Source organism: Triplophysa dalaica, chromosome 4 (genome assembly GCF_015846415.1).
Source record: "Triplophysa dalaica isolate WHDGS20190420 chromosome 4, ASM1584641v1, whole genome shotgun sequence".
In the NCBI taxonomy this organism is placed as follows: Eukaryota; Metazoa; Chordata; class Actinopteri; order Cypriniformes; family Nemacheilidae; genus Triplophysa; species Triplophysa dalaica.
In genome coordinates this window covers 20,885,893-20,908,881 of record NC_079545.1, presented here as the reverse complement: position 1 = coordinate 20,908,881, position 22,989 = coordinate 20,885,893, and the positions used below count along the sequence as shown (strand labels likewise).

The following is a 22,989-nucleotide window of genomic DNA, read 5'->3' as shown; positions in this document are numbered from 1 at the left end:
TGTAGTTTTGTTAACGGTACTTATACACTATCTCTGTTTGTAAGTATGCCACAAAAACCCTAGATGGCGCCACAGAACTGTGTAAAAAACTTTAACTGATGAAAAAAAGTACAACAGAATTAATGATTTTTCCAAATTTACATTTAACATCGTGTTTAAAATCTCTATTTGTGGTGTGTTGATGTTGTATTGTAAAAAAATATCGCATTGATAAATATAATGGTTGGTCTCTTTCATAAAGCTGAAATATAGAATTTCTGTTGGTGGCAATGAGCAGATAATAGTGTTACTGACGGTGTACAGCTCTTGTTGTATGGCAAGAGGTATAAACCATCTAAAGTCCCAGGCGTGACGCCGGGAACTCTGCGTCCGGGAAATAAGCCCTTTATTCGGGTCGACAAACCAACATTCACCGGTCCGTATCTCCGGTCCGGAAAGATTAACAGAAACGAGCCAGGACTCGTTAAATGGCGAGTCGATACGACCCCTAAGTCGGGAGCTAGAGCTCCCGGTAGCCGGAAAGGTTGAAAAATAGAAGCTCCGGTAGCTGGTGGCCCAGTGCCTGGAACACCAGGCTCCGGCAAGTCGCCTTCCGCCGAATGTGTCTCCTGCTCCCGGGGTTGCGGCGAGTCAATGCGGGTTATTATAACATGGGTTTCGCCAAGAAAAAAAATTCTCAAGAGTGGATCAGTACCAACTGTTCGCGATCAAGCTTCATCTCCGGAAGAAGTAAGTGTTACACATCGTCTTTAAATCACCTTTTTTACATAATGTGTTAAGCATGTTAGGGGCTGTTCGCGGCTAAACCTGAGACATGGTCTAAAGACAAGTGTTATGTCGTAACGTCAGTGGTTAAACGCATTTATATTTTCATATATATAAATGTATGCAGAACTATGTCTGTCCACAAAGTGAATAAAGAGAATGTATCTCCCTACATTCCACTAGGTTGTAAAATAATCTTATCTTGATGGTTTGGTGTGGGTTGCTATGGTCACCAGAGATCTGGTCCTGCGCCTGTGTTAGTTGCAGATTGGGGGGTAGACCCCCTGGTGACTTTATTGCGTGTCTGAGGCACTACATCTAGTTATGTTCTCATTTTTTTGTTGATTTGGGGACAGTCTCTCAAAAGCTACAACATACTGCACCACGATAACAATGTAGATTCTAAGTAAATGTTATTTCTCTCATTGCAAACTTCGTATTTATTTATTTCATGCCAAACACAGTCACAAGATCGCAAAAGGAGAGACTGGGAGCTGCCAGAACATTACAAGATACAGCTGTGGCCACCTAGAATGCATCCGATGGACTTTTAGGGTGTCTAGACAACCCAGAAGTGTGAGGAATGAAAAAGCTAATGAACTGCATAACAACCATCAACCCATTTCCCCACTTATTCTGCATGTATAATCATTGCTTTTCAAACCACTTTGACTTTGCCACATACCATTCTGTTCTTGGGCTTTGGTACTCTAATGGACATTTACTCACCATTTCATCTTTTTCTAATCTTATGCGCTCTCTCCTCCCCTCTTTACAGTCAAGCACAATTTATCCTTGGACCCATGAGAGCATTCCTTGAAGCAGAAACATCAAAGGATGTATCCGGTATATGTGACATTAATTTGTCTGAACGGCTTTTAACAGCCTCTCATGCAGACATGGTCGAATGCAAGTGTTTCTGCAGTGCGGGAGCTGTTGTAGACTTTAGCATGCAATCTCTCTTCAACCTTTTTCCTTTCTAATCTCACTTTCTTTTCCCACCTTCCCTGCTCTCTGCTTCTTTCTCTCTTCCTGGCCAATAAACCATCTGGCTCAGTTTGATCATTGTGCTTAGAGGAAAGCTGTAATTGGCTATATGTTTATTCTGCATGCTTTATAAAGAACCTCAAGAAACCTTGTCATTTTATTTGTCTGGGGAAGGCGCATTAAAATCTACATGAAATTAAAACTGACCCTACGACACACATTTTTGTGGTTTTGTTGTGAACTTGTGTAAATCAATTTACTAATTTTATAGTAGAGGAGTAATTGTAAGTTAAAAGGTGAATCACGTGATAAGTATATAATATAGTATTTGGGAAGTTCATTCAAGTTCAGTTTATACTGGCTCATTAAAACTGTTAAAGGTCAGAATATTTAGTTTGCTGGCTGTAATGGAGAGATGAATTGAGCTCCAAGTCTCACGGGTGAGATTTCATTAAATAAAAAAATTAAGTTGCAGTTCTAATTAAATTGATAAAAAGTTCCAGGATCAAAAAAGTCAAGTAACGGTTTATATCTTATGTTTGCGGTTGAAACCCCTTTTATGAGGTCATATAATCATAATGGTAAACAGGTTTCTAAATGAACAAAAGTAAAATATGTCTCCTGTTTTTCATACCCATCTCCCACCATATGTTTCTGCAACGGGAATGCCACACGGGAGTAAGAATAAGAGCAGCTGTTGTGACAAAAAACGTAAAATTCACCCAAAAAATTGAATCATGTCATTTCGAACCTGTAGGACTTTCTTCAACAGAACACAAAAGAAGATTTTTGAAGAATACTAATAAACAAACAACGGTGGTACCCTTAGACTTGTTTTTTTGGTCTATAAAATAGATGTCAAAGAGAACCATACCACCACTGTTTGGTTACCAATATTCTTCAAAATATCTTCTTTTGTGTTCTGCAGAAGTAAGTAAATAATACAGGTTTAAAATGACAAGCGGGTGAGTAAATGATGAATTTTCATTTTGGGTGAATTATCACTAAAAACAGAAAAGTGACAGAAAAGTTGATTGAAAGTGATAGAAGGCATATACAATTTGAAGACAGCTGGTGTTTAAGATCATTGCATGAGGGGGGTTGAAGATCTCAAACTCTAGAGAATTTGGGGACCTGTGATACGCTGTGGCTTCCAACTGAGTGATGTGGATGTAAGACTCTTCACTTTGCTGCTTCCAAAACTATTTTTAAATAACTGTATAAAATAGCAATTGGCTTTTAGACTGTCTGACTCTTATAAGGGTCCTGAAGAGTTCGACTGCATGGAACACTAGCATTAGGGACCATCCAATGAAATAGTGTAATAGGTTTATTATTTGTTAATTTTCTTGCAATTGTTTTACAGTTTGTCACAAAGGATAATAGTCAGGGGTCTGTATATCGAAATTCTTCACTTACACCCACACACATAAATATGCAAGAATGACACAATAACACAAAGGACTCCAATCAAGATTAATTTAGTCCAAAGCAGAACATGGATCTTGAAAGTGGGTTCAATCTACAAACCGAATGTGATTACCTGGTTGTTTATTTTGTAAATTACGCTTTCTAGATTCTCCGTGAGATTTTATTAGTTCCACTCATGTCATCTGTCTCAGTCAGCAGTTTAATGATCAGAGTGTTTTATTAATGCTTAGCAGGTAGAAATGAGGAACCAAAAACATGAACCCAGATGGACGATTTTGACTTAAAGAACCCGCAAAGATCTTTTGCTCTCTTTCTTTCTAATGAACAGCACTTACAGTAATCGACTAATAGAGAACTAGCATCTCTCTGCTTTCTCCAAAGAGTATTAGAGATAATCTAATAATGGAAGATTTGTTCTTTTCAAATCCTCCCCCAGGAAGGTCTTTTCATAAGCGGTGAAGTGCCATCTCTTATTTTGCCCTTGTTGTACCGCATTGTCATGGGAAGCCTCGAGAGACCATTTAATCATAACGGCTCAGTATCTTCTTTTATGAGATGGTTTTATTTTTTAATGGAATTAATTATTGAATAGTCTAGTTCATAATTAATTAATTTAAGTTCATAATGTGTTTTCTCCTATTTGGAAAGAAAGTTTTTTAACTATTGTGGCTCTCGGAGCAAAACTTTAAATGGCTGCTGGATTATTTACAACATGCACACCATGTTTTTCTGGGTTAAATTCACATGATTTAATTATTAGATTAGGAGCATCAAAGTAGTCACAGGGTTGACTAAAAAATCTCAATCATTCAAATCTTTCCAAATATCTCATATGACCTTAACACAATGGAATTGCAGTATGTCTTGATCAAACAATTTGAAGATTGAAGCATGTGTTTTTGAAACAATTACTCATGACAAATAAGAGTCCATATTGCAATCAGGATGATGTAAGATGATGTGTTTCTCTAAGTGGAGTGAATCTGGTCAATTTTGCTAGAAACGTTACGTGTCCTTTACTCAATGAAGGCTGAGTAAAGTTATCTTTTAGGGCCCTTCATGCCATAGCAACTGCTATTCGCCTGTAATTACAATCAGCTGCATCAGAACATGCTGTCCATAATTGCTTTGAGATGAAGGGTACTTTGGAAGACAAAACCTTTTGAGCAGGTTTACACAATAAGTATAAGAATTATATGATATATCTTCCATTTAACAGGTGTTTAATTGCTGTTTCGATTAAAACCATTGAATATGTATACTTTGATTCCTAAAACGTCGACTAAAAGATGCATGTGAATATAACTATAAGTATTGTAGAAATGTTAGATAAAAACATGAAAAACAAAGATACGATCATACCATACAAGTTTCACTTATCAAACACACGTAGCATTTTAAATATCTAGTATTTTATTAGTTTGTTGTACTTAATATACACTACTAAGGCAATAACTCCATATATTTACAATTACATATAGTCTTTGTTTTAACAACAGAGCCAAGTAGTCAGAGACTGTAATTAATCACAACAGCATGCAAATCTTGGCACTTGGTCAACAGATTTTGTTTTCAGGATATGTTAAAGGTTGAAAATCAGCAAGTCCCTGGTTGCATAAAACATTTTGAGTGTTTATATGAAAATATGCAAATGAGGAGTGTTTAGTTAATCATATCGACTACGATAAGATATCTGTCTACACAAATTATCACATAAGAGGGCCACCTATTAAACAATTACAAGAATCTGCATGCCGAAAAATGTTCAAATACGTCAATATGCTTTTCATTACATTCAAAGTAGTTACAAACACCACTCTTATGTGTACAGAGGTGACCACTATACAGCACATAAAGTACAATGTAAACACCACTATCAAAAAGACAACCACTGTTTACAGCCCTGGGGTAGACTTCTTCTCATTCTTTAAAAACTGTTTTTTCAGAATTTCTATTTCAGCAAACCCAAGAGTACCCAGAGACTCCCGCTGACACAGGGAACATGAAAACTCCACTTAGCTGATGGACCAACACGTTTGATCCAGTGCTGCCCCCTACAACCTACAAAACCTGAAGGATCTACTGCTGGATCCTAGTGATGGATACCCCAAGAAACCTTCAGGGGTCATATGTGAGTTTTCTTGTCACAGTGTTGTGTTTATTGACTTTGTAATCATGATAACCAGAAACGGTTGGTTGGGAGGGTGTGTGTTGCAGCAGGGGGTTCATGGTGTATTGGCGCATGGGCCTCCCCGCTCATAATCCATCCCCGTCTACCACCTATACGCTTCATGAGTAAATGCTACTTTTAAAGAGTGCGAGCGGGAACATTTCCAAATCTTCTTTACACTAGTCAACTACACCGCAAATTAATTGAAAAATGTTTGTGCAGCATTGTGTTTGTAGATGTAGAGTTTAGATGGCACTCAGCCAGTGTGCCAAAGCCCTTTCTCCAAAATGATACACACATGCATATTTCACTGTTATTATGTACGTTTGTATGAAAGTTAGATTAAATGTCTTTATTTTGTAAATGACTTCAAGCTTAGTGATGATATAAATAATAAAATGTATAAAAAGCAAAGAGATGTTTCGTGATGACCATTAGTGGGGTGCTTTCCAGAGCTTTAGTAAGGGTCCTGTATATCTATATCATTTGTCTTGTCTAGACCCATATTTCCTAATGGTGACATTAGCATTGCTAACATCTGACCATCAAATACACTCATTCTCAGACGTCAGACATCTCACCAAAACAGATTTTTAAAAACATGATTTTGCATTAATTACAGACAAGTAAGCCCGCACTACACATTTCCCACCCTTTCACAAAAATTACAGTTGTTCACATTGACCATTAACCAGTAGCACAAGGTCCTACTTGTATTCTTTTAATGCATGTTCACATTTTCCTGTCTCTCATAGATTATAAAACAATCAGTAGTGCTAGTATAATTATTGTAATTAAAATCTGAACATTATAAAGTAACTCTTGAACAACTGGATTTAACAGCTGCCGGGTTTTGTTAAGAAACAAATAGAGTAAACATAATTATGGGTAAAAGCATTGGTCTTCTACACAGTTAAAATGACCAGGATTCTGGATCAGGTTAATGCAAAAATGAAAGTGTGTGTGAGACATGGATAAATGTCAGATGAAATAACCAGTGCCGGTTCCGACACATGCTAAACCTTTGGTGAATACGTTTCCTCAGGCTTCACACACGACCATTCAAGTTATCATTGTCTTTGACTGCGAATGCTCTCATATCGAGGCAGAGGACTGCTCATGTACCACAGTTAATTTACAATGACTTCACGACTCACAATAGATCCACAGACATTGTCTTTACCGTCAGGGTAGAAACAGCTAAGTGCAAAAATGCCAGCCTCTTGCAGTAAACTGTTTCGTCATACTCCTCTCTTTAGTCACAAATACAATCTGAAATGGTCTCCTGCTTTTTCCAATCAACCTGTAAACTGTTCAGCAACAGACCTTTACAGTAAGACTTCCTTTGACGTCTAGCTACAGTCGTTTTGGTTAATGAGGGAAATTGTTGAGCAGGCAAATTTACCAAATGGTGGTCATTTTAAAACTTGGACCGGGAGAAGAAATCAAACAGGACATTTTAACAAACTGCCAAACCGCTTGGTGTAGTAAAAGATAATTTAGCATAGTGCAATGGGCTATGCATAATAAATTATACATTTATCACATTTTTAAATAATTTTTTAAGTTTCTCAATACTACATGTTGATCTACAGTATAAACGGTGAAATGTTTTCTATAATGCTCACACGTTCTCCAGATCGTGCATGATCAGGTCCTGTTCCTTCATGTTCTCCTTGCCTGAAGACCGGCTGTTTTCACGTACACTTCTCGCATTTCCTACCAACACCAGCCCTTGAATGCGACTCTGTTGGGGACCTCCAGCCTCCACAGGCAAATTGGCAGGAAGTACAGCATTCCCCTGCAGTCGATGTGAATAGGTCCTACTTTCCCCCGAATGTGTTGTACAGAGCTGCAGTTTAAAGGCCGCCTTGAAACCTTTGCGAAAGTTTTCATTGAAAAACCCGTACACTATGGGATTGACACTGCTGTTACAGAATGCCAACCAGTGGGCCAGAGGGTAAACATAAATATTAATAATCCGATGTTGCCGTTCACTCAAGCTAGCGTAGTCGCTTAGCATCATGAGTGTCCATAATGGCAACCATGAGAGGATGAAGAGTAAGGCAACAACAAGCAACATTTTAATAACCCTCTTCTTTTTTCCTGACACCATCTGACGGCTTTCATATCTGCCTTGCTTTCCTGATCCAGAGCCTGAAGTCCTGACTTGGCTCATAGAGGTGGGCATTGATGTCTTGAACAACATGATACCAATCCGGGCATACATGATGACAATGAGCGTGAGAGGTGCCAGGTAAATGTTAGTAAAGAGCACTGTGGTGTAAATCTTGCGCATTTCTTGGTTAGGCCAGTTTTCACGGCACCAGTAGAAGGGTTGTGTGGTGTTGCCGTCGCTTAGCAAGATGGAGACACTGTGTTCTTTGGTGACCTGTAGCATGACACCTGATGGGGACATTATGGAGATGGCTAGAACCCAGATGATAAAATGATGAGGGTGGAGGTTGAGATAGTCAGTTTCTGTTTGAAAGGGTATACAATGCAGCGGAATCTGAGACAATCATGAAAGGCAAGGGAGAGATGATAGGAAGGAGGAAACATGAAAAGCAATGAGTAGAATGAATGAAAGACAGAAAACGATGCAGATGATATTAGACAGAAACAAAAAATCTAGCATGTAAATGGACTCACAAACTTATTTACTCTTAATTTTGAATGTATTTTTACCCACCTGTCCACAGCGATAGCCACCAGTGTGAAGACAGAGGCGGAAACCGATATTCCTTGTACCATCCCGCTCAGCTTACACACTAAACTGCCGAAAGGCCAGCCTGTCAAAGAGAGATGACAACTCACAACAGGCCAAATACCACTTTGAAACACAAAACACATTTGCTCACAAAGGTTTACTATTGTTCAGGAACATTCCAGTTCTTTACAAACATAACAAAATAGTTATAATCTCTATACGCCAATGGCTTTGGAATTAAAGTCTTCTTGGCATCAATTTGTAATGCATGTTAAGTGACAGACTCCCCCATCTTTCCAATCTCGCCTTTACCTTCTCACTAATATTTTGCTCAATTGTTTTTTTCCCCATTATTGACACCATTTTAACACAATCCCATGACTCTTTCGGCTTACGAAGTGTGACAGGCACTTGTTGTGTGTTGAGTGGTGCTATCTATGGGGATTATAGAGCAGGCTGAAGAGAATATCAGCGCTCAGTCATTCTGGGACCTATTGTTTTTGCTCACCTCCTGCGAGTGAACTCAGAAGATTGTCTTAAGAGGCCTCTGATTCAATTTGTAGATATTGTGCAGAACCTGGTCGATGTGTGGGTGTGAATAATGATGTGAAATAAGAAGAGGTTTTAAAAACAGATGGTGGAGTAGAGGCTATCTATCTATATCTATCTATCTATCTATCTATCTATCTATCTATCTATCTATCTATCTATCTATCTATCTATCTATCTATCTATCTATCTATCTATCTATCTATCTGCATATTACTCACTTATAAAGATGTATGCTTATTCTAAAAATGGTAACGTCATCTGCAGCAATCAAGTGATATGATGGATTCAAAGTAATCATCTGTAATAACTGTTCACATTTTTTGAAGAAGTGCTTAAAAGTCTTCACATGCATTTAAGCTTTTTCAGGAACCCTGGATTTCAACAGGGCTCAGATTTTGTCAAAGATAAATTGACTTGACTAAAGAAAATAGCCTACAGTGTTTGGTCAATTTCAAGAAACCTTTTCTTTAAAAGGTTCTCGTAAAGAAATCTGATTTTAAGCATTCCCAAGCAACAGAACTCATTCAGCAACAATAACCTACATTATACTGTATGAATGTGTTCTTAACCTTGTTCTATTTTGAATTAATTCTAAAAGAGGTTCTTCGTCAAATTCAGAGGACTATACATTTTAGGCCACTGCTTGGGGCAATGCAGTCGCCTTTGGGGTCACTACTCAGGCATGAATTTAATGAAGTCAGATTTACTGCAGTTGAGCGTGTTTCTTGACAACATAATACCTTGATTCCTGAGGTGTTCTGCCTTTAGAAATCTCTTTGCAATTGATGAAATATCATGGTTAGGTGAGGTCAACCTTGGTGTGTTGTGAATGTTGTACAGTGCTTTGGTGACCTTAGATTACACATTTTTGTATAGGATTACATTTAGATTACTTTTGATTTAAATCTTATTTGATGTAGGTAACATATATTGAAGCAGGACAATTGTGTACTAATTTGACAGATACAAGGAGGAAATATATTATATATTTATATTTTATATATTATTTTATATGATGTTACACATCCCTGTACCGTAGGTGGCGATATACACCTAAACATGTTGCGACCCGCCATTAAAAGGAAAGAAGAAGAAGCACGTTCGTTGATCGTTATTCACTGTTCGATAACGTTTAAAACATCATATGAGGAGATTATTTCACATGTAATTTCTGTAGACGTGTGTGTGCGTGTGTTACTTGCAGTTGATGTGTTTTGTCAATATAGTTAGTTTTTTTACTCTAAACAAAACATAATTGTGGAAATCATTCAATATTTGACTGTGGTTGTTTTGTTAAATTCCTAAATTATTTGTCCATACATTTCTCATTTTTATAAAAAAATGTTTATTTGAAGTTTAATTTATTGTTCACTGCTAACTATTATAATGTTCACTTTCAAATACAAACCTGGAAGCAATGTCCGGATTTAGTAACATTAAAGGTATTTAATAACATTTAAACATAATTTTGTAGCAATAATACATTACAAGTATTTATTGCCATTAAAACAGCGCCGTTTCATAAATTACTTCCGAGTTGAAGTCAGAATTAGGTGACGTGTATCTGCACGGGCTTCGAGTGGAGTTGACGTATTTCTGCTTTTGAGTGGAGCTCCACTCGCCCCATCGGCTGCAGCCAGCCCCTATTGCAAATCCTAGGTATTTTTGCTTGGAGGTGTGGTTCAGTTGTAGCACAACGCTTGGTATAAACTTTCTCTGTCGTGAGGCGCGTGCACCTGAAAGTGTGACACGTGCGGCAGCAGACAATCATACGGAACATGGAAAGCATCATCAGTTTGATTGACTTCTCGCGAGGATCAGTGCAATTCACTTTTCTGTTGAAGATGAAGAGATCGAGACTGAAAACTCTGCGTATGCTCAAACTAAACATGAACTTACCTGGTTAAAAACCCAAACCATCTTTGTGATACAGGCCACTGGTCAGAAACGAGATGATGAAGTGTGCCATGTCGTTTGTATTGCACTCTATTCTTGACTTCTTTTGGAGCGGAACATTGTGGTTGGCAGTACAACTGTACTATTCATCTTTAATTAAGGAGGACCACTCTCCTGCGGAGTTTAGCCCCAACCCTTATCCAATACATCTGAACAAGTCAATCGATGTCTTCAGGATTAGAAAGGTAAAGCCAGGAGAGTTTAATTAAGGTTGGAAGTAAACTCAAGGAGCATCACACTTTGAAGCAGTGTTTAGATATTCCACAGGCCTTTGACTGAAAGAAAATCCTTTCACAATTTCTGCTTTACATACTCAAACGCGACTTGACCCTATAAAGTTATCTTTGAGCACTTGATGTACTTTGAAATTCGTGAAATTTAAAGGGCCCTACCTGATCAAGGAGATCCTGTGATAACAAATCAGGTTCTCTAAAACATCTGAAAAGTCTGGAAGATGTGCAACTTTGAATAATTTCTGCTTTGATTTCTCTGTCAGTATCTGCAAATTAAGAGTCCTTTGCAAGTGCATCAACTTTTGGTACACATCTACATTTTTCCCTGGGTGTTGCATACCATTTCTTAAAGGGATACATTTTTTATCTCAATCTCAAATTATTCCAATCCTACATGACTATTCTGCTGAACACAAAATATATTTTGACGTTTGTTGGTAACCAATCAACACTGGACCCCATTGACTTGTATGGACACAAAACCAGGCATTTCTTGAAAAAAAAATATATATATTTGTGTTCCACAGAAAGCCAAACCGGTTTGGAAAAGCACAAGGGCTAGATTAAGCAATGCAAGAATATTCTAGGTGGAATGTCCCTTTAAAATATGCACCATGAGCTTTTTACAGTATTTGTTGTCTTGACAAGCATGTGGTTAATAATGTGCAAGTAAGCCTATGTGATCTTCTCAATTCTAACTGTCTTGGAATGGCTAGATACAAAAGCATACTACGGAGATATAATCCAAAATGAGAGCTTTAATTTACATAACATAAACACAGGTGCTAAAACAACCACATGTAACATAATCAAAGGCAGTAAATGAACTCAGGAACAGAAAGGGCTTAAATACACAATGAACATAATCAGGGAGAACAGAAACTGGTGTGGGGCATTCAACAACCGGGGAAACAAGGGAGCACAGGCAATACAGGAACACAGCAAACAAAATAAACCACAACATAACGTAACACCAAAACTGACTGAAACTGACACACTAACAAGTTGCATGAGTTGTATAATTATATCACTGCTGATGTTTATTGCAGTCATCATTATTGAATTGCATCCCATTAGTTTTTCTTTTTCTGTTTAAAAACAGAACAGATCATGTCCCATCATGTGTTCTATTCTGATCTTTTGATACATGCTAACACAGAATGTGTTTTAGTAAAGCTGTATGTCGCTCTGCTAAATTCTGCACATGAACCTGCAAGTCATTTCATACATGTTCTATGTAGATCTATTTTACACTGAAGTTACAATAAGTTATTTTAGATCTCCTGTCATCCAACCTTTTTTACTGCTCAAAAGCACTTTAGACGTTTTCCATAAAGTATAGAAAGATCAATCTGTTATCCAAATTGTTTTCTGCTGCTGTTTTGCTGCAATACTTTAAATTAAAAAGTTGATCTAGTAACACAACATGCTGTGCACCACCTGGAGTTTTCTGTAAGAATACGTGTAAAAACTAAAAACGACTACCTCCGCAGAGTGGCCATGATGAGCGATGCATGGATCTTTAGATCAGAGGTTCCCAAACTGTGTGTCGCGCCCCTCAAGTGGGTAGCTCAGGATAATAAGGTGGGTCAGCATGTCCTTGGCTGTTGTGGTCCATTACAGTAAAAATAATGAGCGTGGGCAGTATGAAACCCCTGGTTCATCTGCGCTGGTGTCACATCGGTGAAAGCACAATAAATGTCATTGTTACTTTTGGGAATAAACTGTTTGTCTTATGCGCCGCAATAGCCAAGTTACTTTGTGGGTCATGACTTGCGAAGCTTACTAACATCATTTGCTTTATATAACTCATTACTCCCTGACTTATTTTTAAAACCAAAGAACAAGTCAGCTCTGAATGCTCGAAGCGTTCTTATATTTTTCGCCATGCTCGCTTTCACTTACTTTTGGCCGCATGTATATGACATGATTTTTAAAAATCTATCGAAAGTAGAGGTATCATCATCGATACACTGTCTGAAAAAAAATACTGCGATAGTTACATGTTTCTATATTTTTGCACAGCACTATTAATAATATTATTTATCTTAATTGTCAGTTGTTCTTTTTAGATTTTTGCTATCCCATACACATAGGACACATCATATATGGTATATTTGTAAACTATACATAAATTATATTGTGGAGAATGGCTATTGTTACACAGAAAAAAATTATGTACAAAGAGTAGTCACCACCATTATATTTATACTTTAGGTTTCATCTATTCAAATAATATTTTTTGTTTATCACTAACAAATTTAGTTGTATATTCAAAACTGTTCCTTACCTGTGATGATGTTGTCCACCAATGTTGTGGGCATGCAGAAGATGCCAACCAACAGGTCACTAATGGCCAGGTTAAGAATAAAAAGATTGGTGACTGTACGCATGTTCTTGCTCCTTAGCACAATGAAGCACACCACTCCATTTCCCACCATGCATACTATAAAGATGAGGAAGTAGGACACTATAAAGATTGCAGACACCAAAGGCTCATGCAGGTAAAAGTCCACATAGGTGACGTTTGAGTAACGATATGGACGAGTGAAGGTGGAGTTCTCTGAGACATTGGGGATATTCTCTACAGTGGAGAAGAATGTTGGTGATGCAGTGGAGTTTGGGTCCAATAGTTTTAACGCCATCTCATCTCTGTGGAGAGAGAATGAGAATATTACAGACAGTATGTGACGTGAGACAAATGAAACTGTGGACAATAGGTGTTATATTAGAGGATGATCTCATCCTCAGAGAGGATACATTTAGAAATGCTGATACTGGCAAGACAATTTATTTCACATTTATACATTTGGCAGACGCTTCTACCCAAAGCAACTTACATTGCACTGTATTATACATTTATTTCTGACTATGTGCAATCCCCTGGGATCGAATCCATGACCTTAGCATTGCTAGTGCCATGTTCTAACCACTGAGCCACAGGAAAGTATTATTGTGAGTACATTACTTCCCCCTGCTGTGCTGTTGCATATGTTCATCACATGATTGTTTTAAATGTTTTATTCACATTATTACACATTAATATTCAATAATATTCAATAAAAGTGTATAAACTCCATATAAATTCCATTAGCTAACATTTAATATGTTGTTTTCTGTGTAAGTGCGACATACTGTATAAATGAAATATCCACGAAGTAAAGCACATGCATTTTATATTGCTTCTTGAGTTAAATCCACTTGTTTCCTTGCAGCTGCTCTGGTCTTTGATGCTTGCTAAGATAATGTCAATTAGAAGGTAAAACTTTAAATGTGCACATAAACCCTTTAAATGTGAAGGAACTAGAGTTCTTGTACAGCATCTAGCTAGATCCTTCACATTTCACATATTTTTACCTAAAAAATGGTTTTAAGGACATAAGTAAAATAAGGTGTACCGTACAAGTTCATGCCCGTTCAACATTTATTATAGGCATTACAGACGTTTTTACTGAATTATTTAAGAAAAATGTCAAAAATGAAATGCCACACTAGCCTTAAAATTCATTATTCATCTTGATCCGACAAAGGACATTACATTTCAAAAGAATAAGACGTGGTGTCTGTAAATGGGTGAAATTCAAGGTTAGGTCCATGTGCATTTACTGTCATTGTAACATTTACCTACCTAGTCTCTGAAATTGGCAACATTGGTCTCTCTAAGGATAATGGAGTAAACTAAAAAAATAACTACTGCAGCTTCAAATACTCAAAATACGAAGAACAATATGGCCATCTTCAAACACACTAAAGCAGTGGTTCTCAAACTGTGGTACTTGAAGAGAACCTTAGTGGTTCGTGACACAATGGAAAAAAACACAGCTTAAACACAGAGAAGGAGCAGACAGATGCTTGTGAGTCTCTCTTCCGATGAGCTGAGTGTAAATTAAGCTTCTAATGTATTTCTGAACTGTTGTTCAGAATTGTTGTTAATGCTGTAAAGCGCTAATTCAACACGCACGTCTGCATCCATTTTGAGATTAAATCAATGAAGCGCTGGTTTAGCAAGAGTCTCCACAGTAAAGTGTGAGTCTAATAGAAAATGAACAAAACAGACTTACTTAAAACAGACTATAAGCACCACCATAACACCTATTTAACCTGTCCCATTTATAATACTATCTCTGGATATCTGTTTGTTATACAGCTGTTCTCTGCATGTTTATGCATATATTTATTCTTCTTATAATATTCCTTCCACCTTGTCTGTCTTTAATGCTGGTTTGTAACAAAGTTAATAAATCCCCCATAAAATTCATTTACAGAGTCCCGTTTACAGTGCACTACAGAAAAGTGTTTTGTGTCCACTATTACTGCTGACTAAATTGAAGAACAAAACTATAACATAAATAAAATAAAGTGTGTGTATTATTTATAATATTGGAGGATGAGGTCTATATCTAATCACGGGGCAAGTGAAGTTTCACAGCTCTACTATTAGTATTAGTGTTTATTTCATGTGATTTTCTATGTTGTTCATTAGGTGGTACTTGGAACAACTCATTTTATTAAAGGTGGTACTTGATCTGAAAAGTTTGACAACCACTGCACTAAAGCTTAAAAGGTAATTGTTTTATCAAACATTTAATGTGGTCAAATTGAAAAGTTTGCTACACCTTTTAAACAAAAACATTAGAGGGACAAACCCTTCCTGTGTTGCAGAACTGGTTGTGTTTAAATAATTCCAGAGTCCCAAACACAGAGGGGGCTGAATCTTCAGATGCATGCATTCATTAATCTGAATTAAGTTGTCCTCCAGTTGTGTTTTATATCAGGTTGACTCAGACTGGAGACAAATTTCAAATAGATAGATTTCAAATCCTTCAAAGTTATAAAATAAAATTTCATCTTAGCTCTGTTTACTAATTAAAAAGGGGTTTCCCTAAATGTTATACATTTATTTGTATTTCTGAACACGCTCAGATGAGATAATGTAGCAATTAAATCATGAGTGCAAAACAGTGCATAACGTGCTAAGAAAAAGATTGTGAGCTATACATCAAAAATACATTTGAAACTGCCATCCTTGTGATCAACATTTTTTATATTTACATATAAATTGCCATGCATCATTTATTTACAGTCTGTTTTGACAGAACTTGATATATACTGATCACTCTTGTCCTACAGAATTTATGAAATGTTGCTGTGGACTCTGAAGGATGTGACCTTCCCTAGCCTCATATTTCAGGCAATAGGGTGAGCAGATATCATCTGAGTTATAAATTAGAATGGGTTTGACAACTATTCTAGCTACCTTGTTTTATTTTTTAAATAATGGCCTTTGGGTTGAATGGAGAAAGTAGAGAAAGGGGTTAATCCCTTTGCATTCCTTTACTGTAGAAAGTTTTGATGTGTTTTTAAAACACAGTCAAGACAATGACTTGCATTAATATATTACAAGATATAATTTAATCCTGCTCTCTCGGGATTATGAAGCAATATAAAAAATGTGTCTGGATATTTTATGCATGGGCAGCTCAGTCCCTTGTGCTTTGGGACTCCAGTCAAAAGTTCACAAGCACTTAATTGCTCACAGACACTGATCCATTAAGTATGAAGACTCACACACACTGGAGAGATGGCCCAGGGATGATTTATGAAAATAAAAACAGTCAATTTGAAATTGACTGGTGGAACATCTACACACAGCCAGATTGCTATTACTCTCAATAAGCACTATATGGCACCCTATTCTGACAAGGACAGTGAGACAGAGCCGTGAAAATGTACTCATGATTATTAAGAAGATTAACCCTTGTGCATCAATTTAAAAAGCTTTACACTAAGACTGAAAATGTGTCCAAACACGGTCCTAAAAATATTATATATATACATCCATATATTACACACTTTCAATGACTTGTTTCAAGAAAACAAATTGTTAATTCTAAATATTTTCCAAATACTAAATGTGAATATGATTTGACAATGAACCCTCATAAAATTATTATATATTCATTATTTCTTATTATTTTTATATATACACTCACATTTTTGATCAATTTTATTGCTGTTTTATTGTTTCTTAAAATCTAAAGTATTTGTGGTCTTAAATCATTTGAATTTTAAAGATACGTCTTATTTCTCTCTGTCAATCATTTTATGTAAAGCCCTTTGAATTGCCCTTGTGTATGAAATATGCCATTTAAATATTTCTGATTTTTAATTACAATCTAAAAAGAAATATGTAAATAAAGCTAAAATCAAAGCGCAATGCTAGTTTTTAATACATGGAGCTTCATTTCAAGTCTGAAAATGAGCTATGACATTCATACAAATGCAAATTGATGACCATAAAAACTTTCCAGCCACAAGATTTCTCCTGCAACAATAATCTGCTTTTACCTAAACCAAGTATCTAAAGCTTTTCTACATATCCAAACATAACTATTTTCATTAGACATGCTAAGAAAACACCAAATGTGGATTGCAAACTTGCGATTACCTGGAGTAACCTTCCACATTGACAGATATTCATGTGAATTTTTCTGATATAGCCAAGAACACTGGAGTTTCATGTTTCCAAACACAAATAAGTAAACTCAAAATAGGAGCTTGATTATTCTGTTCTGTCAATGAGGCTTACGATATAAAGCAGCTGCCTAGCAATGACAATTCCACAAGCATCCGGTCCTAACCCCAACTCCTCTATTCTTTCCCCCATTATTTAATTAAGTAAATATAATTCGCAATACTGTATCTCGTGGTATGACGTTTTATGAAATTCTAGCCGTTCCACTGGTGCTACTCATAAGTCTATTTTAACTAAAGCATTTTAAAACAGACAAAAATGATTCTGCCTGGTTAAGTCCAGCTTTCAAACATTACTCAGTTCTGCCATTTATGCAATGCAATCTAACCTTCAATGTAGTTGGAAATTTTATTCATGACCTTTTGCATCGGGCTTGCTTGAAATCTTTTTAATGCAGTCAGTATGGAGAGCATTTTACCACACACCAACCAGAGGAGTATGCTTAGTTAAAGCGGATTTTAGTGAATGAAGCCTGCATCTATTTAGCCTAAACATTTTTACTAACTGGGTTCTGATCTTCTCTACAGTCACTATATGACAAAGATTAAATATAATACATAATCCAGGCCATGTATTACTTATTTACATTATAAACAAGTTTCCTAAAAACATATTGTATCAGTGGCTTGATAATATATTGAGATGTCCTGTCCCCTACTGGCAATAATGCCTCGTAAATGTCACAGTGTTTTTGTACAATCAAAAGTGATGCATTAGTTTATTTAATTGCATAATGGTAATGTTGATATAAATATTTAACTTATTGGATCAGATAACCCTCACCATGGGACAATAGAAAACATTTTAAAATCCAAATGAAAGTGATGAAATCGAAAGGATGCTTACCTCGCATGTTAAATTCAATTCAAGCATTAACACAGCCACAAGAAACTGAGAGGAACACATGTGTGCATGAACATCAAACTACACATGAGCTATAACAATAAAGGATAATGCACTATTTTACTATAGTTAAGCTTTTATGCAAAGCTTAGGAAAATCTAATTAAAATTTTAACATACATATATTATAAAATGTCTGTATTATAAACCATAAATAGCCTACCACGTGCCCTATATATGGCTTTATATTAAAAAAACGTATCGCTTTTCCTGTGCAGTTTTATCATTAAATACATAGGCTATTTAAAATGTAAACTCTGTTCGTGTTCAATATGTGAAAAATGTTCTACTTAAAAACAACGAAAATGTCTCACCTGCTACGAGGTCAACAGTCCCACACTTGATTCAGAGGAAACTCTAAAGATAGGCCTATATGTAGTCAGAAACTATTTGATAAAATATCCACTGTAAGATGTGTGTACCCTATAAGCTGTTTTTCTTCTGAGTGAACTTGGTGCTGTTCTCCGCTGCGCTCACGCCTGAAATAAACTGCTGTCACTGCACGTGATGCGCTTCCAGTGATCAAACCTGACGGAGATATTCCCGCCCCACCGATGAGAGGAGGAGAGTATCTAACAACCTCCACGAAGGCTTCAAATTACCTGAATGCAATAAGGGAGTCATGATTTTTTTATTAACCATTCTCCTTAAATAGAACAAATGCAAACATGCTACTTTTATGTGACGTCGTTAATCATCCACTATCCTATGCAAAAAAAAATGATGAAGACTGGAATCACTATTGCAGGTTTCAAACCCCTACAAAGCTTTGTTTACACTTAGTAATGCAATTTGCAAGGTTTGCTTTTGGAGCACCATTTTATAATCACCATAATCTAACAAAATAACAATTATTTTCCTGCATCAATTTGTGTCTTATGGGACACAAATGTATCAGTTATTATATCAGAAACATTCTCTAGGGGAAGAATGGGGGGCATGTGTTATGTGCCTGTTCTTTGGGGTACAAAAAAAGTGTTTGATGCTGTGAAGAACCCATTAAAGGAGTAGTTCACTTTCAAAAGACGTTTTCATGATAATTTACCCACCCCCATGTCATCAAGGATGTTTATGTATATGTTTCTTTAGTCGACAAGAAATTATGTTTTTTGATGAAAACATTCCAAGATTTTTCTACACGTAGTGGACTTCAATGGACTACAAACGATTGACGGTCAAAATTACAGTTTCAGTGCAGCTTCAAAGGCCTTTAAACGACACTGGACAATGAATAAGGGTCTTATCTAGCGAAATGATCAGTCATTGAAATGTATATGCTCAATAAACACACATGCTCGCCTTGCTCTGCGATTCGCATTCATGACTTCACATAATACGCAATTATGTTGAAAACCTTGCATGTTAAACTTGTAAACACTGATTCTGTACTTCCGCCTACGCCAAGCGTGACCTTTTCAACGTAATTACGTATTATGTGAAATCATGAACGCGTAAATTATCATGAAAATGTATTTTGAAAGAGAACTACTCCTTTAATAGAACTTGTTAACCTGCGTCCAAGTTACTGTAGGCTACATAGACTATACTTTGGTCATTGTTATGTGAAGCAGATAGTATTCATAATACTAGCCCACTCTCATGAATTGCGTATAAATACCACGACCTATGCAATATTGTGTAATACGTTGGCCTACGCCAAAGGTCGATTTTGCGTGCATAATATGATACGCCAATTTAACTTGGGTGCATATAAAACAGCAATTTGTCTCATTAACCGGCCCACTAACCCAAACCCTAAACCTAATGTTAGCGTGCGTGCAAATTATAACCTCTACCCTAAATCAAACCCTAAACCTAACAGAATTATTTTAATTATTTCAGTGTTTCCACTTCATGTACGTTTAAAAATGGCTGCTCTCCACCCAGGTACACGCAAACATTGACGTATCATATGCATGCAAAATCGAACTTCGGCTTACGTATTACACGATAATTCAACAGCGTGTTAAATATTTATATATATGTGTATTCTTATCATATTTATTGATATCAGATAACTGTAATATTTGTGAGGCCATTAAAAATAGATGGATTACATTTAGCAGTTTTGCCACTAAACCGAAGCATTTTCCTCCTTCTCCTTAACATTTGTGGGAAATTAAGAATGTGGAATACAAATTCAATAACTGGTCTTAAGGATCCTTGTTATGGTAAAGATTACCCTAAATATTGTAGCTCATTTACCGTGAGCAGCTGGCTGCATTTATAATAAATCCAATATCTTTGAAGTGCTGTGCCCAGCTTTGGAATAGAAATGTTTTGACATGCACTGTCAGAACATCACGTACATCCTTTGTTGTTTTTATGAAACTTTAATATGGGCTGTCATACAGAGTTGTGGACAAATATTTTTTAGTGAGCCTCAACAGAGAGTCTGTGTGTGAAATGCTGTGTGTGAAATTCACACTTCCTCTCCCTTTCTTTACTGTTTTACTGAAAAACAGCTTAACCCATCTGTTTTCCCACATATGCTAATTTAACACATGGAAGCCTGCAATGTATTCATATGTTGTCTTTAATTACCTGAATCAAAAAAATTGTTTGTGGTGTTTTTCCATTTTCTGATCTATGTTAAATTAGTTTTCTCTATTTCAAGAACATGTTACATTTATTCAAAACAGAAAGTTGTTACCAGAATCAATTGGTTATGCAAGCATACATGCACACTTGCATACAACCACAAGAAAAAAAGTTGTCAGTAATTTATCCAACTAGCAACAGTATTTTTTCTTGGTTTCTCTAGCTTTCTCTAATCCTATAACTACCTTTCTCTCTATCTTTGAAAGTGTTGACGAGGAAATGCATTGTGCTTGCAAAAGTGGCCTTGGCGTCGATCCTAATGGTTAGTCAAACTTTTTCACATCACCTACTGTGACAAAATGTTTTTTGCACAGCTAGTGGTAAGCAAGGTAACAGAACAGAAGAATAAGCAACGTGAGTGGTTCCCCCAAACACTGATTTCAAAAATAGTTTGACAAAAATCAAGCGACTGTTAAATGCATGAGGCATTCTGCTGCCAGACATCTTGGTTGAGAAATGAAATATTTGTAAATAGTTCAGATAAACTACTGTTTGACAGCAACGGAATGGCACAATGGAGGAGTAGGAGAACAGTCATGGCCAAGATTGTTACATGATGATACAAGCCTATTTGTGACGTGCACTATTGGCACGCATCACAGGTGCCTGACATTCGGAAATTGTACAGTGACTAGAAAAGGGAGACATCTGAAACAATCAAATAGCTAGGATCCTGTAGAACCTCTAAATTCAGACTGGCAAGGAAATATGTGTTAAAGATTATTATCTGGATAATAGAAAATACAAAGCATGAGTATACTGCAGAGTGATTTCCTGTCAGGTAGAAAATTGGGATGCAATTGCTAACCCTGTGACTCGATCAGCTCCCTTCTTCCCGAGGTCATGAATCAGAATATCGTGTACACGGGTTCGGGCACTGGTAAGAACTCTGGCTCACTTCACATTGGGACACTTTTACCTTTTTTTCCTGTGACGTGTCTGCTTAAGCGCGTTGTTATACTTCACAGCTGGTATTTATCAACAACCGGCAAAACCGACATCTCTCTGACTTTATTTTATTAATATCGGTTGAAGTACATATGAGAAACGCTTTCATTATTCTGTTACATATCAGTGCACAAATTTACTCAATTATTAAATTGAACTGTAAAGTAGATTGTGTTGCCTGCCTGTCTAGCAACGTTTGATTATACATAATATAAAATAGCCTATGTCTTTCAAAAGTTCTGTAATGTTCATGACAAAAAGGTTTTGTTAAACAGATTAGTTCTTCAGACGTTTATTTATTGCACTGTAAACCCGAACAAATTTAGCAATACCAAATTTTGATTACTGATTAGCTAAATAAAATTTTACTACAGTTCACAGTATTATTCTAAAATGCATAAATCAAACACCTTGACTTGTGCAACTCAAATTGAGCAAGGGGAGACTGATCATAGGGCTGTATGCACAGACTATGCTCATTGGTAAAAACACGCGAGCTTCGCAGACCGTAATCACATGCACCTATCTTCTAAACAGTGGTAACCACAAAACTGAAAAATATGTCAAACTCTTCTAAATATCTAAGAGAAGTGAACATTAAACACTATCAAGTCTTTAAATTTATTAAAAACATATAAAATAATCATATTTTTCAAAATGTACTCTCCAAATGCAGTCTGGCGCAAAGCATGCTGGGAATCTTTTCTGCATACAGGCAGGATCTGCTCTCCACTGCCTCTCGCTTGTGTAGTAAAGTAATTGCTTCGCTTGCCGCTACTTGCTTAATTTAAGTCAAATATACTAAAGGCGAAAAGTAAGTTGTTTTATCTCCCTACAAGTAATCGTAACTTAATAAAAACTAGTAAAATGTATACATTTCGACAACTGAGTAAACTTAACAAATAATTTGTAAGTAAGGACAACAATTAGATTTTACAGTGATAATTCCTTTTGTATGTTTATAGTTCCACTCTTGATACCAGATTCACGTTTTGGATTACTCATTTTTTGTGAATTTATGTTTTGTGGAGTTTTGCCTTTTTGTTCATTTGTCATCAATTTTACTTGTTTTGGATTGTTTATTAATCCCTTTTCACTGGTACTCTGAGTTTGCTCTTCTACCCAGACCACAAGCGTGACAGTCATACAGAAAGACGTATAGTGAGCTGTCAACTGTATGTAAAACACATATGTGATAT

The 22,989-nt window shown here is 36.4% G+C and overlaps 1 protein-coding gene and 1 long non-coding RNA gene across 2 annotated transcripts; one reads left to right on the top strand and one right to left on the bottom strand.

Moving 5' to 3' along the window:
* Positions 1-338: 338 nt before the first annotated feature.
* Positions 339-5,767, top strand: LOC130419831 (uncharacterized). The gene is made up of 2 exons (XR_008906547.1): positions 339-729; positions 5,130-5,767. It is a non-coding gene; the product is annotated as an uncharacterized LOC130419831 (long non-coding RNA).
* Positions 5,768-6,977: 1,210 nt separating this feature from the next.
* LOC130418743 (neuropeptide FF receptor 2) lies at positions 6,978-18,636 on the bottom strand. Its single transcript, XM_056744824.1, is given in 5 exon segments — positions 6,978-7,801; positions 7,804-7,865; positions 8,046-8,145; positions 13,095-13,456; positions 18,556-18,636. Coding segments are annotated over 4 exon segments (1,341 nt in total). The 5' UTR covers positions 13,450-13,456; positions 18,556-18,636.
* Positions 18,637-22,989: the final 4,353 nt, after the last annotated feature.